The sequence below is a fragment of the Sphaeramia orbicularis genome, chromosome 11 (assembly GCF_902148855.1).
Source record: "Sphaeramia orbicularis chromosome 11, fSphaOr1.1, whole genome shotgun sequence".
Taxonomy (NCBI): domain Eukaryota; kingdom Metazoa; phylum Chordata; class Actinopteri; order Kurtiformes; family Apogonidae; genus Sphaeramia; species Sphaeramia orbicularis.
In genome coordinates this window covers 36,539,041-36,555,473 of record NC_043967.1, presented here as the reverse complement: position 1 = coordinate 36,555,473, position 16,433 = coordinate 36,539,041, and the positions used below count along the sequence as shown (strand labels likewise).

The window sequence follows — 16,433 nt, the reverse complement described above, 5'->3', positions numbered from 1 at the left end:
TTTGACTTTTCTATGTTAGAAAACATAAAAGGGACAATTATCTGGAAATAAAATGGCTCAGGAGGTAGAGCAGGTTGTCCAATAACCGAAGGGTTGGTAGTTCTAGTCATGTGCTGTTGTGTCCTTGGGCAAGACACTTCACCCTCCTTGCCTCCAGTGCCACTACTCACACTGGTGTATGAACGTGTATGAATGGTGGTGGTCGGAGGGGCCATAGGCGCAAATTGTCAGCCATGCTTCTGTCAGCCCACCCCAGGGCAACTGTGAAAAAAATGTACTGTAGTTTACCACCACCAGAGTGTGAATGTGTACGTGAATGAATAATGGATCCACTGTAGGCGCTTTGAGTATGCGTTCATAGAAAAGTGCTAGATAAATCTAATTCATATGTTTCCATATGTAATTTTCCCAAAACTTCTATAGACCTGGACTGCTACCATATACTCTTCTGTACTGGGTAGGAGCCCTGCAGGAGACCTTTGCACCAAAGTGAACTGAAGTGTGTGTTGGAGGTATACTGAAAGTAGGAGAGGACTGTATGTTTACGTCATAATAACTCAAATCAGTGACTTATTTGTCCCACAACTGTGGAGTATTTTCTCATCTTGACTGGAGTCCAGATAAAAAAAAAAATTAGTCATATAGATGGACCATATCCAGCGTGAGCATGCACTATATCCACATTTAAACAGTTAATAAGGTAGAGATTTACAGACCTGACCAGCAGTTAATCATTCTACACCTGTAGTGTAGCACTTCATGTATTATCTACTGTTGTTGTTTGAGCAAATGCATCGCCCACATCGGCCTTTTACACCACGGAAAAACTATGAATATGCTCCATCAGTGACTCGACGTAGATGCATGCTCTGTCCTGGAATATTTTATTAGAGGTGAAATGTTCTAGAAAACTTATCTTTTTATTGCATCTTGCTGCTAGGATTTGTTTATTTAAAAAAAGACTTAATGTGAGTGTGACTCGCATCTTATCCAGTAAACGTGTTCTTTATGGATATTATTTAGTTCCAACTTAATGAAATGTTTTGTCTTAGTAAATACAACTACTCAGCTGTCTAACAGTGTCACTTCCACAGTAACTTTGAACAGTGTAAACCCAGTACGTACTTACTTCTCTATTCATTGTTTGCAGTAATATATAACAGTACAGTTACAGAGAATACGAATCCATGCCATAATTGTATACAGTATATTATTTAAGAGCTTAAAAGATTTTGAAACTAATGACTTAACAAATCTTAATGGACATGTCTGACATGTTCTGCAACAAAATACAACAGGATTAAACATACAAATCACAGGAGATGACCCAGTCCTCATGTCTTGCTTGTGCTTCTGCAAAGACAACTGATTGTTTTTAAAATTAACTTCCATGTAAACTGTACACCAAGTAATTTTCAGTGCATCCTTACATTTTAAACTATGTGCCTGCTTTTTTTTTATTTTGTAAAAATGCAGAGACAAATCTTGAGGTGCACCCAAAAAAAAAAAAAAAAAAAATTAATAATAATAATGTACTGCTTTGTGTTAAAACTGTTACAGTCTTGCCTGTAGTCTTGAGTCTCAGACACAGTTGCAGAATTTTTCAAAATAAAATACCATGACCGATATTTTAAAGTGGTGTGTGTGTTGTGTTGTAGACACTGATTTATTCCACATGAATGGAACATTTGTAGGCCACACTGAAGATTGGAAAAGGGAACTGAAACATGAAACCATAGAGATCTAAATGATAAAGACCACACAACAATCTGGCACTTAGCAGCTCAGAACAACTTTATGTTAGAAAACACTTATTGTTTTTTTACAGCTGATATGTGTAACTTTTCTGGACACTGAAGTTAGAAAGAAAAAAATGTAATACAGGAAGCAATCCACTTCAAAGGAGAGATATTTTGCTTTTTTTTTAAATGGAATTATGCATTTTAAAACATTTCCCTGTGGTCTACATAAACTGTAAATGCTATACTTGGGTCTGAATTCTTCATTAATTCAACTCCACAGGTCCATCTTCAACCCTATTTCTGAGGAATGACACTAGAAAGGTGGTTTTGAGAGCTGGCCCTTTAAATGCAAATGAGCCACTTCATGCCCCGCCCCCTCCAGGTTGTTGGCTGTGCTGCTCTGTCCTGTTCAACCAGCAACTGAACATTTTAGGTAATCGGCTCAAAGTTTGGACATATTTTCAGTTTTTACAACAACTGCTGCTGCTGACAAACAATTGTACTCTGAGAAATGTTCGTCGAAAGTCTTGACCTTATATGTGCAAATGTTGTGATGTAACTAGTTATAGACGTAACAAATTAAACAGGAATTAACCCTTTCATGCATGAATTATGAGAACCTTAGTCAAAATTTTTTTCTTGAGTGTTTTTATTCCTCTTTAGGCATGAAAAAAACAATGCAATTGAAATTTTTTTTTATGAAAAATGTCCACTCAGCTGGACACCATACGTTTAATTTTTGAAGCAAAGAAACATGTATTTAAAACTCATCATCAGAAAGTGATAAACTGTGTGAAAACTATGAAATAAAAATATTTTTAATGCCACTAATTGCTAAATCGCTAATGTTTTCTCACATTTTATCATACTCTAATATTAGTTATTACTCATTTCATGGAGATAAAATCCTCCTGAGACCCAGGAATTTGACAGTTTTAGCTGTTTTACATTAAAAAAAATTGTCTTGATTGGAAACTGCATAATGCAACAGTTTTTTCAGATACATTTTTAAAATTATTTTTATTTATTGATTGATTTTTTCATGGAATGTCGTTTGCAATGCATAGCATTTAAAAAAAAAGTCAAACTTTTGTCCCCTACAGAGGACAAAATGCATTGCTGGATTTCAGGTGGATATGGAAAAAAAAAAAAAAAAACTTTTTGTTCCAGAAAACTGTTAATTACAGTTTAACAACAATTAGCAATTGATTTACACTAAAACATGTTACTGCAGATCAGGTTTATCAAGAGCAGCAAAGTTACAGTAACTGTATGAACTGCAGTGTTTGGGAGGATGCATAAGCTCCACTGTGTTGGCTGATATGGAACTAAAACAACAAAACACATGAATAAACAAGAGAACAGCTGGAGAATAGCTGTCCACTGTAGTGACCACTATACATGAAAGGGTTAAAATGGGTTAAAATCCACTTGATTTTTGCCAAAATGAATATACAGATAGTTTTGCAGCACCTGGAGGGTTCAAATTCAAACTTATGGAACTATTAGGGTCCAAATACACAAATGTACCAAAGACTAATAAAAGTGGGTTTAGCAAAATATGACCTCTTTAAATCTGCCCAGATGTTGACAGTTCACCACTGGAGAATGAAGTGTATGTGGAAAAATATGAAACTAAAATTCATTCTTGATTTTTGGTCGATTTATTAAAGTATCTTGATCACACAGCTCTGACACTTTTGGTAAATTAAACATTCTGCCACTGAACCAACACTTGTGATAAAACATCAAAAGTGTTGCTTTCACTTTTAAGGACAATAAAGGTTGTATTGAGGTGTTCTGTGGTCCAGTCCTGGCTCTGTTCTACCTGTGTAATTTCTATTTATATCTGTATCTTCCAATAATACTTTAGCTTTAATAAAGTCTCTTGTTTCGTCTTATTCTATGCATTAATAACCGGCAGAGTCGCCTTATCTCCTCCCTCCGGCTTGTGTTTCTTGTGTCGGCTCCTTTTCCTCTTCGCCCTGTCCTCTGTTTTTTTCAGCGGCGGTGTGGGAACTCCTTTCTTCTTCTTCTTCTTCAAACAGCTCAGAGGGTTGGGGTTGCTCTGTTTCCTTTTCCTCTTCTTGCCCCGCCTCTCTGTGTCCTTCACTTCGATGCCTTGCTCCCCCTTCATGGTGCGGATGTTCTGCTGCTGAGCCGGACTCACCAGCCCTCCCAGCTGGACGGCCTGGACGTGGTCGAGGGACGACTGACTGGGCTTGTCCAGCACTATGGTGTTGAGGATGATGTAGAGCAGAGGGACCCCCGGGATCTTCTTAAGGCCTGTAGTCACTGCGTAGTCCTGGGAAATAATGACACAGTCCAAAAGTGTTATGAATGAAAAAAAAAATAGAAAGTCGGTGTGAACCCTGTAAGGCAGGGGTGTCAAACTCATTTTAGTTCAGGGGCCAAAGTCAGCCCAATATGATCTCAAGTGGGCTGGACCAGTAAAATAATAACAATGAAAAAAGTAAAATTAAATTATGATAACGTTAACATCTATAAAAATCTGAATAACATGAACAACTGGAAACGTCTTAAGAAAAACAACTGCAATTTTAACAATATTATGCCTCAGATTATCAGTTTATTATTTACACATGTGCATTACAACTTAAATTATAATCACAAATACACAAAACATTGAATAACAGGCAGAATATTGGTAAAATTGCATTAACTTATCTTAAGACATTTCAGGTTATTCACATTTTTTGTAAAACAAGAGTTTTTTTAATATAAACATTTTCATGTAATTTTACTTTTTTACACTAAAACCAAGAGAAAATGTGCAGTTTTCATTATTTATAGGTTTAATATGATAGTATTTTACTGGTCTGACCCACTTGATATCTAATTAGTCTGTATGTGGAATCTGAATTAAAATGATTTTGACATCCTCGATTGTTAATATCTTCAGTGTAAATTTTATATTTCACAAATTCATCCTATGGGCCAGATTGGAACGTTTGGCAGGCCGGATTTGGCCCCCGGGCCACATGTTTGACACCTGTGCTATAAGGTCACTCAGTGTCAATTTGAATAACTCAGTACTTTTTGTGCTATAAACGTATTTGCCATTGGGTTTATTGTAATAACACTTGTATGTCATGCTCTACACTGGCTCTAGAATCCCTTAAGTAGCATTCATCTCATGTCTGGACACATTTTAATGGTATTGCACTATGTATTTAATTTTGTAACTTTCTGTATATTTATGTTCTTTGTTTTTACTTATTTATGCATTTACTTCATCCTTTTTGTAAACCTTGATAGATGAGATGTGGGGTGGGGGGGTTGAGACTGGGGTTACTATAGTTCATATTGTATGTCCGTGTTCACTTTGTGTATATGCACAGTGATTGGGATTCAAAATTCAAATAAATAAATGTTTAAAAAAAAAAGAAAAAAAAAAAGAAAGTCAGTGTGAAAAAATATTTTTATGATGATGTTGTTATTAAAATTCTTTGAAATTTTGGTAATACACAATCCTCTAAGTCACAGGTGTCCAACATGCGGCCCGGGGGCCAAATCTGGCCTGCCAAAGGGTCCAGTCCGGCCCTTGGGATGAATTTGTGAAATGCAAAAATTACACTAAGATATTAACAATCCTTTTAGTTCAGGTTCCACATTCAGAACAATTCAATCTCAAGTGGGTCAGACCAGTAAAATACTATCATAATAACATATAAATAATGACAACTCCAAATTTTTCTCTTTGTAAATGTAAATATTTTCATGTATTTACACTAAAACAAAGTATAATGTTGCAAAAAATGTGAATAATCTGAACAAATATGAACAACCTGAAATTTCTTAAGAGAAGTACAATTTTAACAATATTCTGTCTGTTATTAAATGTTTTGTGTATTTGTAGATTCACTATGATCTGTAAGTTATAATGTACATGTGTAAAATGATAAATTGAGGCAGAACATTGTAAAAATTACACTTATTTTTTTTCAGTTTGTTCATGTTATTCACATCTTTTGAAAGGATAGTTTGTAGATGTAAACCTTTTCATAATGTAAGTTTACTTTTTTCGCTCTAAAAATAGAGAAAAGTTTGGAGTTGACTTTACTTATATATTATTATGTTATTATTTTACTGGTCCGACCCACTTCAGATCAAATTTAGCTGAATGTGGCCCCTGAACTAAAATGAGTTTGACACCCCTGATCAATATGATGTTTCTGAATCTTGCCCTTGAGATATACTCCATATTACAAATGAAACTAAAACTAACACCAAAACTGAGCATTTTAAAATTAAAAACAAAAGAGCAAAACAACATAAAAACTAACGACACATGAAAATTGATAATAATAATAATAATAATAATAATAATAATAATAATAATAATAATAATAATAATAAAAGAAATACTAGTACTGATAACGTGATAATTTCTCATGAACTGTCTTAAAAATAAAGAAATGAGGTAAAAAAAAAAAAAAACAACTACTCCGCCTGTAATTTCTCAGGTGAGCTCTAACTGACCAGGTGCTCACTGCTCAGTCATGTGACGTGTGTGCGTGAGTGAAACAGACAGAGCAGGAGCTGAAAGCCAGTGTCAGGTGTTATGCAAAGCATCCAGGTACAGGTTGTAGAATTTATCACCATGAAAAGGCTGTCCAAACCCTCAGCTGCGCAGTACTGAAGTGGAGAAAAGAGGAGGCGGAAAAGAAACCCAATTACAGAGGTATGGAACCTTTATAATGTTAAAAAACGGATGATGTTAATAGCTACAGCTTGAAACGAAGCAAAGTTAGCTAATAATGCTACTGTAGATGATTATGATGTGAGATATCTGCTAAGGTGTGTGGTTTACTGCTGCTGAACTAGTTACCTACCGCCAGGAGGTATTGTGATCGCTTTGTTTTGTGTGTTTATTTGCGTGTTTGTTTGTTAGCAGGATAACTCAAAATGTTATGGATGGATTTTCATGAAATTTTCATGAAATTTTGATACTGGCACAAGGAAGAAATGATTAAATTTTGGTGGTGATCGGGGGTGGGGGGGGGTCTGTCTTGGCGGAGGTCTGTGCTTTCCAAGTGCTTTTCTTGTTTATATATGTTTCTATCTGGTTTATATATACTTCTATCTGGTTACCTCCACCAAGGAGGTGATGTTTTTGCCTGCGTTGGTTTGTCTGTTTGTTTGTCTGTCTGTGTGCAAGATAACTCAAAAAGTTATGGACAGATTTGGATGAAAATTTCAGGAAATGTTGATACTGGCACAAGGAAGAAATGATTATATTTTGGTGGTGATCGAGGGGGGGCACGGGGGGCCACTGATCTGCCTTAGCGGAGGTCTCCAAGTGCTTCTAGTTTATATATGTTTCTCTCTGGTTTACTACTGCTGAACTGGTTTACATATGTTTCTATCTGGTTAACTGCTGTTGAGCCACTTCTTGTTTGTTTGTTTGTCTGTCTGTCTGTCTGTCTGTTAGCAAGATAACTCAAAAAATGTATGGACGGATTTTGATGAAATTTTCAGGAAATGTTGATACTAACACAAGGAACAAATGATTAAATTTTGGTGGTGATGGGGGTGGGGGGTATTTGTTCGTCTGTCTGTTAGCAAGATAACTCAAACAGTAATGGAAGGATTTTGATGAAATTTTCAGGAAATGTTGATACTAACACAAGGAACAAATGATTAAACTTTGGCGGGGATGGGGGGGGGTTAACTGCTGCCGAGCTGGTGTCTATATGTCTGGTTTACTGCTGTTAAGCTGGTATATTTCTCTCTGGTTTACTGTTTCTATCTGGTTTACTGCTGCTGAACTGGTTTATATATGTTCCTAACTGGTTAACTGCCAGCTGCTTCATGCATCTCCTCTCACGTAACACATCAGTTCTTGTGCTGCTGAACTTTGATTACCAGCAAGGACAAATAATACTGAAATAATAATTATTGTTGCATATTGTAGAGCATGTGTAACTGTAATTGTAGTGCAACTTCTTTTCTTTTTAGTAATGCATAACCACAACTAGATATTTGATGTTATGTTGAACAATCTCTGGTACAGCTAATAGTTTGTCTGCTGTAGCTACACGTTTAGCTCGTACTGTACAGTTACAGGTAAATCTACTCTACCTTTGTCCAGATGCTCTGAGAAAATATTTGCAGCGGCCCTAAAGAGCTACTGGAGGGGACTTCTGCTCCCACATCTCCACCACTCTGAAGAATATACGTTTATACAATTATTAGTGGTCTCTGATACACTGCTATGTTGTTATTTTAATTATTGATGTTATGGTTGTTAATATGTGTCCTTACTTAAAGATCGATATCTATATTTCTATATGGATCTTTGTTTGATTTGATTGCAGCAGGTGAAGAAACCAGCAGAAAATGCACTGGTACTATTGAGCAACCTCAGGGCTACCCATCACTTTTCCCAAAAAGAGAAGATGGGAGAGGTTGCCATCGCCATCACTTCTACAAACAATTAGTGATTGGAGAGAAGATCAAAAGAAGCTGTGGGGTTTATTCTAAGAAGAGAAATAGTTTACACTGATTCTGTTGCAAGCTCTTCTCTCAAATAAACATTCAAATGCATTAATGATGGGGTTAATGACTGGAAAAATTGCAGTGAAATACCCAAAACCCATGAGAAAAGGCCGGAACCTTCTAGGCATATGACATCATGGAAAGAACTGGAGACTCGTATAATACGTATTGACACACAATAGACAAAGTAGAAATGGCACTAACAGATGGTGAGAGGAGGTGGTGGCATGAAGTTGAACATGGCACCTTTTTAATTCATCTTATGTAACAATACACAGAACCTGTACTGGGAGAATGTTTTCATTTATATTATTTAATTCATTTAGGGTTCCAACAGGTTTCTACAAGTTAAATTTAAGACTTTTAAAGATTACTTAGGATAGAATTTAATGCCCATTTCACAACAGTTCCCCTACATTCATGTCAACCAGTTCGAGAATGATCTTTTCTCCATTCAGGCAGTATTAAATTTGCAGTTCCCCATGCTTTTGCTTTTGAGCCGTCCCTTAAAGTTCCCAAAGTCAGCTTTCTCTATGTGACTACCGGCTGCACTTGTGTTGAAGTGAATGTTCGGTGATCATTTTCTCACCTGGGGCTGCAAAGTTAGCGACGGAACTGATGGAGCTGAGTCGACTAACGTTACTTTCTTCTAGGGCTGCACGATTAATCGATTTTAAATCGAAATCGGATTTTTTAATTAGGACAATTTTTAAAAAAGGGAAATCGTAAAATCGATTTCATCTCTCTCGTGCCTCCGGGCCGCGCGCCTCCGCGGGCTCCCGTAGGCTCTTCCTGTGACAGCGGTCTGTCACAGAAGTCTGTGTAATGACCGGACGTTAAATCTGTTAATGAACCCGCAGTACTTATAGCAATATAAGCCGTGGCTTCACGCACGGATCCCGCAATTGAAATATAACTGCATGCGGATCACTCATCTTCCGTTGTCCTGGATCCGTACCGTACTGTCTTCTTCCGAACCGGGTCCGGGTCTCGGGGTCATCAGCCTCAGCAGAGGAGCCCACACAGCCCTGTGCCCACACACATCCACCAGCTCCACACATAGAATCCCTCCAGTGTGTCCTGGGTCGGTCTGTTCCACGCACAGATCCTCCAGTTTAAATAGAACCACTTGGGGATCACTCATATTAACCTGGTCCACGCACACACGACTGATGCCTGTCACTGACTGACACTGGTATCACTGCTGTGGGCCAGATACCCAGAAAAGAGAAAAAAAAAAAACTTTTTTTTTTTAAATAATTAATTTAGTCCTCTTACTTGCTAAATTTTTCATTCACAAATGTAAATTCTGTAACACAAAACCAAATATTATTTATGTTTTGTAAGATGTTGAAATTTATTTAAAGCTGTTGGATAAATGTGGAAACAAAAGGCTGTAACAACTATCAGTATTTGCTCTGATTTGGACATTTTCTTATAGCATATTCCCCCTGACAAACTTATGTTATTTTCTTGTTGTATACATTGTTTGTATACTCTACTTCATTTCAAAGATTTAATGAAGAGAAAAAACAAAACAAAACTGTGGGTTCATCACGTGATCTCATCACAGCTTTGAGGTCAGAGCAGTGGCTTGCATTGTGGGCTGCTCATGAAAACGACATGCTGACTGCTGTTGCCTTTTCTAGTTATACCCAAAAATCGAAATCAAAATCGAAAATCGAGTTTTTAGAGGAAAAAATCGGGATTTTTTTTTTTTTCCAAAATCATGCAGCCCTACTTTCTTCGCAGCTTGGACATTTAAACACAATACAGCGAACAAGTTTATGGCAAGACCTACCATATCATATTCAATACCGTTTAAAGACTTTTTCAAGGTATTAAATGCAGATTTGTAAATTCAAGACTTTCTGCGGGAATCCTGTTCATTGTCTGTTCCTCGAGGGTTGTCTTTCAGCTGTCAGGAATTGGCTCTCTGAAAATTTCCTTTTCCTTAACTCTGCAAAGACTGAAATGATGATCACTGCACCCCAGAAGTTGCAAAATTGATTCAATAATGTTTCTTTGTCTCTTGATGACTGTGTTGTTCTTGGCAGAGACAAGATGAAAAACCTTGATGTCATATTAGACCAGACACTTGCTTTTGATAAGCATATCAAGGAGGTGACTCGAATATCATTTTTTCATCTTCGAAGGATTGCTAAGATCAGGCCAATCCTGAGTGACAAAGATGCTGAAGTCCTCATTCACGCTTTCATAACATCTCGTTTGGACTATTGTAATGCTCTTCTCTCAGGATTACCCAAAAAAAGTTTCCGAGTCCTGCAGATGGTGCAAAATGCTGCAGCTCGGGTTCTGACTGGAGCTGGGAAATATGATCACTTTACCCCAGTGTTGGCATCTCTTCACTGGCTTCCATGTCAGGTTTGTGCTGATTTTAAGGTGCTTTTATTGACTTATAAAATTTTAAATGGAGCGGCACCTTCTTACTTGACGGAGCTGGTTAGACTGTATGCACCTTCTCGTGCCCTTCGCTCACAAGGATCTGGCCTCCTGACTGTGCCTAAAGTCAGAAAAAGACTGTTGGTGAGCAAGCCTTTCCTTTCTGTGCGCCAACACTTTGGAACAGTCTTCCTCTGGACAAAGGCAGGCATGCTTTGTGGATGTTTTTAAAGCAAAGCTCAAGACCCACTTGTTTACTCTGTGTTATATGTCTTGATTTGTTTTTACTGTGTTAATGCTTTTAGTTTTTATATTTTATTGTGATTGATTTTATATCTGTACAGCACTTTGACTGAAAACGCTTTACAAATAAATAATTTTTAAAAAATTGTCTATGTAAGTGTGGATTGTTTGTTTGAGAAAGAATTAAACAGCAAGAATTTAATACCCTGAGTCCATCTAATAGGATCTCATAGTTTTGTTTTGTTTTTTTTACCTGTGTGGCAACAAAGTAGTGGTGTGGGTTTGTGTCCCCCAGCATGGACAGCAGACATTCAGAGGCAGGAACTGGACTCTTGAAGTGGGGACATTTCCTGACCTGAAACCTCTGCAGGATGATTTTGGCTCCATATAGCTCCTTGCCCAGGGTTTCCAGCTCTTTCAATGCACAGCTAAGCCAAAACATACAACAGGACAGTTAAATAACAGGGTAGGGGGTCATGTATGGCAGATATATACTAGTCAACATTTGCTAGGGATTAGTTTTATATTTGCACAATAATTGATGTTGTATAATATTTTGGGTGACTTCATATATTATGCGTGTGCTTTGGCTAGTCATGTAAAGAAAAATGGACCAAAAGGTAAAAAAAACATAATTTTTTATTGCACTTTCAGGCAAAAGGGTGATACAACCCTAGAAATTAGAGTTCACAACAATTACTCTTCCAATTTTGTTTTCACTGAAACCACTCAGAATGTTCTGAAACACATACGGTGTGATGTCAATAATGTGTGTGGCCACCATCCGCATCCGCAGGCTGTACTCCACTGGGAAAGTCAATTTTCAAGTTTCCAGAATTACACCCCCGAATATAGCGAAGTTATAGTCCTGATCCCTAGCAAATGTAGACTAGTGTAATATAATGAGCCCGGGACTGTAAATGTGCTCACTTTGTGGTGCACAGCTGCACTTCCCCCATCAGGTACTTCGGCAGTTGCTCCTTGATCTGAATCTTGTTTTTCAAAGCTGCCTGACAAAAAGTCCCGTCGATGAGGATTTGAAAAGGTTCCCTGAAGCTAAAGTTGTATTTGTAGAAACTTATGGTTTTTTTCGCTATTTTCTGTCGTTTGATTTTCATGTTATTGGTGGGTTGGTTACTTTACCTCCTCAAAAAACGCAAATATAAAAGCTACCTCCGATCGTTAAATGCATCAAAAAACCTATAAAAAAGTGTAAAAGATAAATCGGTTCAATCCGGCAAACAATTTACAGCAATATCTATGATTTACCAACAGTAAATGACCACCATCTTCAGCATGCGTACTTTAATACAAGACACGCTCTCGGTCCCTACTCTTTTTCGTCCGGGTAGAAAGACATCATGTGCGAATCGTTCCTTGTATTTAACAAGTCAGCGACTGTCTCACCATTTTACGGAAGCCGAGAACGGCCATGGTTTTACACATAATTTTTTGGTCGTTATCTCGTGATAACGACTTAATTAATTCGTTATCACGTGATAACAAAGTTCGTTTTCTCGAGATAACGAATTAATGAAGTCGTTATCACGAGATAACAAACTTTATCTCGTGATAACGAATTAATTTATTTCGTTATTTCATAGTAGAAGATGCTTACAGGTACCACTTCCTCCACAATGCTGCCTTCAACAGCTGTTGCTGACATGTGCTGTACAGAGCAGAACACACATTCAACAACAAGTTACCGATAAGTTACAGTAACTACAAGTTCTGTTAGTTTGGTTACTGCATGTTTAAGGTTCAAGGAGTAATATGTTAGTCTGAACAGATGAGAGTTTGGCCAAGTTACCAACTAACGTCTGTCCGGTATCCGGCCATGTATCATCAATTTCCTGAGGGCTCTACCCAAGAGATCAGTACAGTTCTATCGAATTGAATCAAATCGAATCAGCAGAATTCAACCATCTCCGATTTAAAGTATTTATTTAAATGGCCAAGTATACATATAAATAACACTGGTCTAGAAGAGAAATACTTCCAATGTACAAGTAACTTTATCCAGTTTGAGCGACTATTAAAGAAAATTAAGTCAAAAATGCTGGTTGGCTGAAATGTCTATGATAGGCTACTATGATACAATTCTGAGAATTAATGAGAAATTGTAAAAAATTATAAATCAGTGTCATAAAAAAATATAATAATTAATAATTAAAAATAAATAAATAATAATAATAGCACAAGCTGGAGTAAATGAAATAAAATTTTAAAAATGAAAATGTCATGTTAATGTCTCACATAAATTATTTAAAAATAACAGCACAGTCTTGCTGTTTTAATAACTCTTTGTTTATACTCTGTATATTCTATCATACTACCTGTATATATCCTATTTGTCGTACATACCTCTTATTGTAGTATAGAGTTAGCTTTTGTAGATTTCTTTTGTATATTTTGTTCATTTCAGAAGTTCTAGTAGTGCTTTAGTAGCATATGTATATTAATATTTTATTCTGAAGCCTTTGCAAATTCCTACTGTTTGTTAATACTCTACAGAATATTTTTCTTAAACAGTCCCTTTTGCTGCAAAATTTTACTGAGCTACTAAACTGATTTTCATTGTTCCTATTATAGTGACGATAAAGATCTATTCTATTCTATTCTATTCTATTCTATTCTATTCTATTCTATTCTATTCTATTCTATTCTATTCTGATATGTTTCTTAAAACCTTTCATGCATGAATTATGAGAACCTGAATCACGATTTTTTTCCTGAGTGTTTTTATACCTGTTTAGGCATGGGAAAAAAAACAATGCAATTGAATTTTTTTATGAATCTATTTTTCATGGAGTTACAAAAATGTCCACTCAGCTGGACACCATGTGTTAAATTATTGAAGCAAAGACACATATATTTAAAACCCATCATCATAAACTGATATACTATGTGAAAACTATGAAATACAATTTTTTTTTAATGCAGCTAATCTGATGTTTTCTCACATTTTTATCATACTCTAATACTAGTATTTACTCATTTCATGGAGATAATACATAAGAAAAACCAAAAAAACTTTTTGTTTGAGAAAATTAGCAGTTAAAGTAATGGTCTGAATATCAGTGTAAATGATGCATGAGCGTCCACTGTGTTGGTTGATATCCTCTTGAGATCCGGTAAAAGTGAAAATCTTTAGCTTTTTCACATTAAACAGTCATCTTGATTGGAAACTGCAAAATGCAAGTCTTTTCTGCTACATTTTTAAAATTATTTTCATTTATTTATTTTTTAATGCTAAAATCCTTTGCAATGAACAGCATTTTTTTTTTTTTTTAATTAAAACTGTCAAACTTTAGTCCCCTACAGAGGACAAAAATACATTGCTGGGTCTCAGGAGGACATGGAATTAAAACAACTACATCCATGAATATGCAAGAGAACAGCTGGAGAATATCTGTCCACTATAGTTACCACTATGTATGAAAGGGTTAATTTGCAAACTAAATAAAGACATTACTGACCAAAAATCACTTTTTAAGTATAGTTTAGCAACGTAACATAACATAACATAACATAACATAACATAACATAATAACAAATCCCATATAAACTAGGGCTTGTGCAACACCAAAATAGGCCTGAATGAAGAAGAAAATAGAAATAATAATAAAGATAATAGAAGTTTTAATTAAAGTAATAAAAGTAATAATAGTAATAGTACTCCTAACAATGATATCAATAATTACAGCACAGGTGTCAAACATGTGGCCCAGGGGCCAAATCCGGCCCACCAAAGGGTTTAGTCTGGCCCTTTGGATGAATGTGTGAAATGCAAAAATTACACTAAAATATTAACTATCATTTTAGTTCAGTTTCCACATTCAAACCGATATGATCTAAAGTGGGTCAGATCAGTAAAACACTATGGTAATAACCTATAAATACTCACAACTCCAAATTTTTCTCTTTGTACATGTAAGCATTTTCATGTATTTACACTTAAACAAAGTATAATTTCGCAAAAACTGTGAATCACCTGAACAAATATGAACAACCTGAAATGTCTTAACTTCCCAAGACCCAGGAAATGTCAGCAAAGTAAAAGCATTTGTTTTGTTTTTTATTAAATAATTGCCTATATTGGAAACATCATGATGCAACAGTTTTTTCAGATGCAGTTTTAAAAATTGTTATGGAATGTCCTTTGTTGTGGACAGTTTTCTTTTCTTTTTTTTTTTTTGTATAAAGTTGTGAAACTCTTCTCTACGATTGTGGACAGAAAACCCATAGCTGGGTCTGAGGAGGTTAAGAAAAGTAAGAGCAATTTTAATAATATGTCCATGTTGGTGGAACATTCTACAGAGCACTACGAGAACAGAGGCGTCCCTGCCTATTTTCAAGAAGCTCCTGAAGACCCAGCTCTTCCGAGAGCACCTCCTGTCCTAGCACTGTCAGACATTCCATTTTAAATATTTTAATAAGGTTTTTCCCAGGATTATCACAGATTTTCCCAGGATCATCTCTGGACCTGCTGCGGTGGTCCTGCCTCTCTCTTGCCTTCATCATCATCACTCACTCATCCTCAACTGCCTCCATGTGTCTCCCCCTACTCCCCCCCTCTCTCTTTAACCCCAACTGGTCAAGGCAGACGTCCATCCTCCAGGAGTCTGGGTCTGCTCCAGGTTTCTGTTGTTAAAGGGAAGTTTTTCCTTCCACTGTCTCCAGTCACAAGTGTTTGCTCCTGGAGGATTCTGTTGGGTTTCTGTAAATTGGCTTAGAGTCTGGTTTTGACCAACTCTAAAAAGTGTCATGAGATAATTTTTTTGTTGTGATCTGGCGCTATACAGGGTGGGGAAGCAAAATTTACAATATTTTGAGGCAGGGATTGAAAGACAGTGTATGACCAATTATGTTATTGAAAGTCATGAGAATTTATTTGCCACAAGAAAACTGACATAATAGAAAATGTTTTTTATTCTATGTGTCCTCCTTCTTTCTCAATAACTGCCTTCACACGCTTCCTGAAACTTGCACAAGTGTTCCTCAAATATTCAGGTGACAACTTCTCCCATTCTTCTTTAATAGTATCTTCCAGACTTTCTCGTAATAGTTTTGCTCATAGTCATTCTCTTCTTTCCATTATAAACAGTCTTTATGGACACTCCAAGTATTTTTGAAATCTCCTTTGGTGTGACGAGTGCATTCAGCAAATCACACACTCTTTGACGTTTGCTTTCCTGATTACTCATATGGGCAAAAGTTTGTGAAAAGGTATGGATAATAGTGTTAGGTATGATTATGACATCAATATATGTTTGGTTTCAAAACAATTGACGTAGTGCCTGCTGAGAAAAAACAACTACATGTTCATTGTAAATTTTGCTTCCCCACCCTGTATAAATAAAATTTGATTGATTGATTGATTGATTTAATTGGTTTTCCCCTGTAAGTCGCTTTGGAAAAAAGCGTCTGCCAAATGCATAAACATAAACATGTCTGTAAATGATAAACTGAAGCATAATATTGTTAAAATTGCACTTATTTATTCACTTTGTTTGTGTTATT

At 36.3% G+C, this 16,433-nt stretch overlaps 1 protein-coding gene across 2 annotated transcripts; it reads right to left on the bottom strand.

Moving 5' to 3' along the window:
* Positions 1-3,281: 3,281 nt before the first annotated feature.
* utp23 (UTP23 small subunit processome component) lies at positions 3,282-12,244 on the bottom strand. Of its 2 annotated transcripts, XR_003936550.1 has the most exons (4): positions 11,841-12,244; positions 11,164-11,338; positions 3,568-4,047; positions 3,283-3,459 (listed from the first exon to the last, which is right to left on the bottom strand). XR_003936550.1 is itself a non-coding variant. In XM_030146489.1 (3 exons), the coding sequence occupies exons 1-3, from the start codon at positions 12,026-12,028 to the stop codon at positions 3,646-3,648; spliced, it is 765 nt and encodes a 254-aa protein (XP_030002349.1). In that variant the 5' UTR covers positions 12,029-12,244; the 3' UTR covers positions 3,282-3,645. The 2 variants fall into 2 exon arrangements, 1 of the variants encoding a protein (XP_030002349.1); XM_030146489.1 differs by having other exon boundaries at positions 3,282-4,047.
* Positions 12,245-16,433: the final 4,189 nt, after the last annotated feature.

Excerpts from the sequence above, each read along its gene's own strand:
- utp23 (XM_030146489.1), bottom strand. The coding sequence starts at position 12,028 with ATGAAAATCAAACGACAGAAAATAGCGAAAAAAACCATAAGTTTCTAC. Across the intron at positions 11,339-11,840 it reads GTGCAGCTGTGCACCACAAA|CTGTGCATTGAAAGAGCTGG; the intron begins GTGAGCACATTT and ends GTTTTGGCTTAG. Across the intron at positions 4,048-11,163 it reads ACTACTTTGTTGCCACACAG|GACTACGCAGTGACTACAGG; the intron begins GTAAAAAAAACA and ends ATTATTTCCCAG.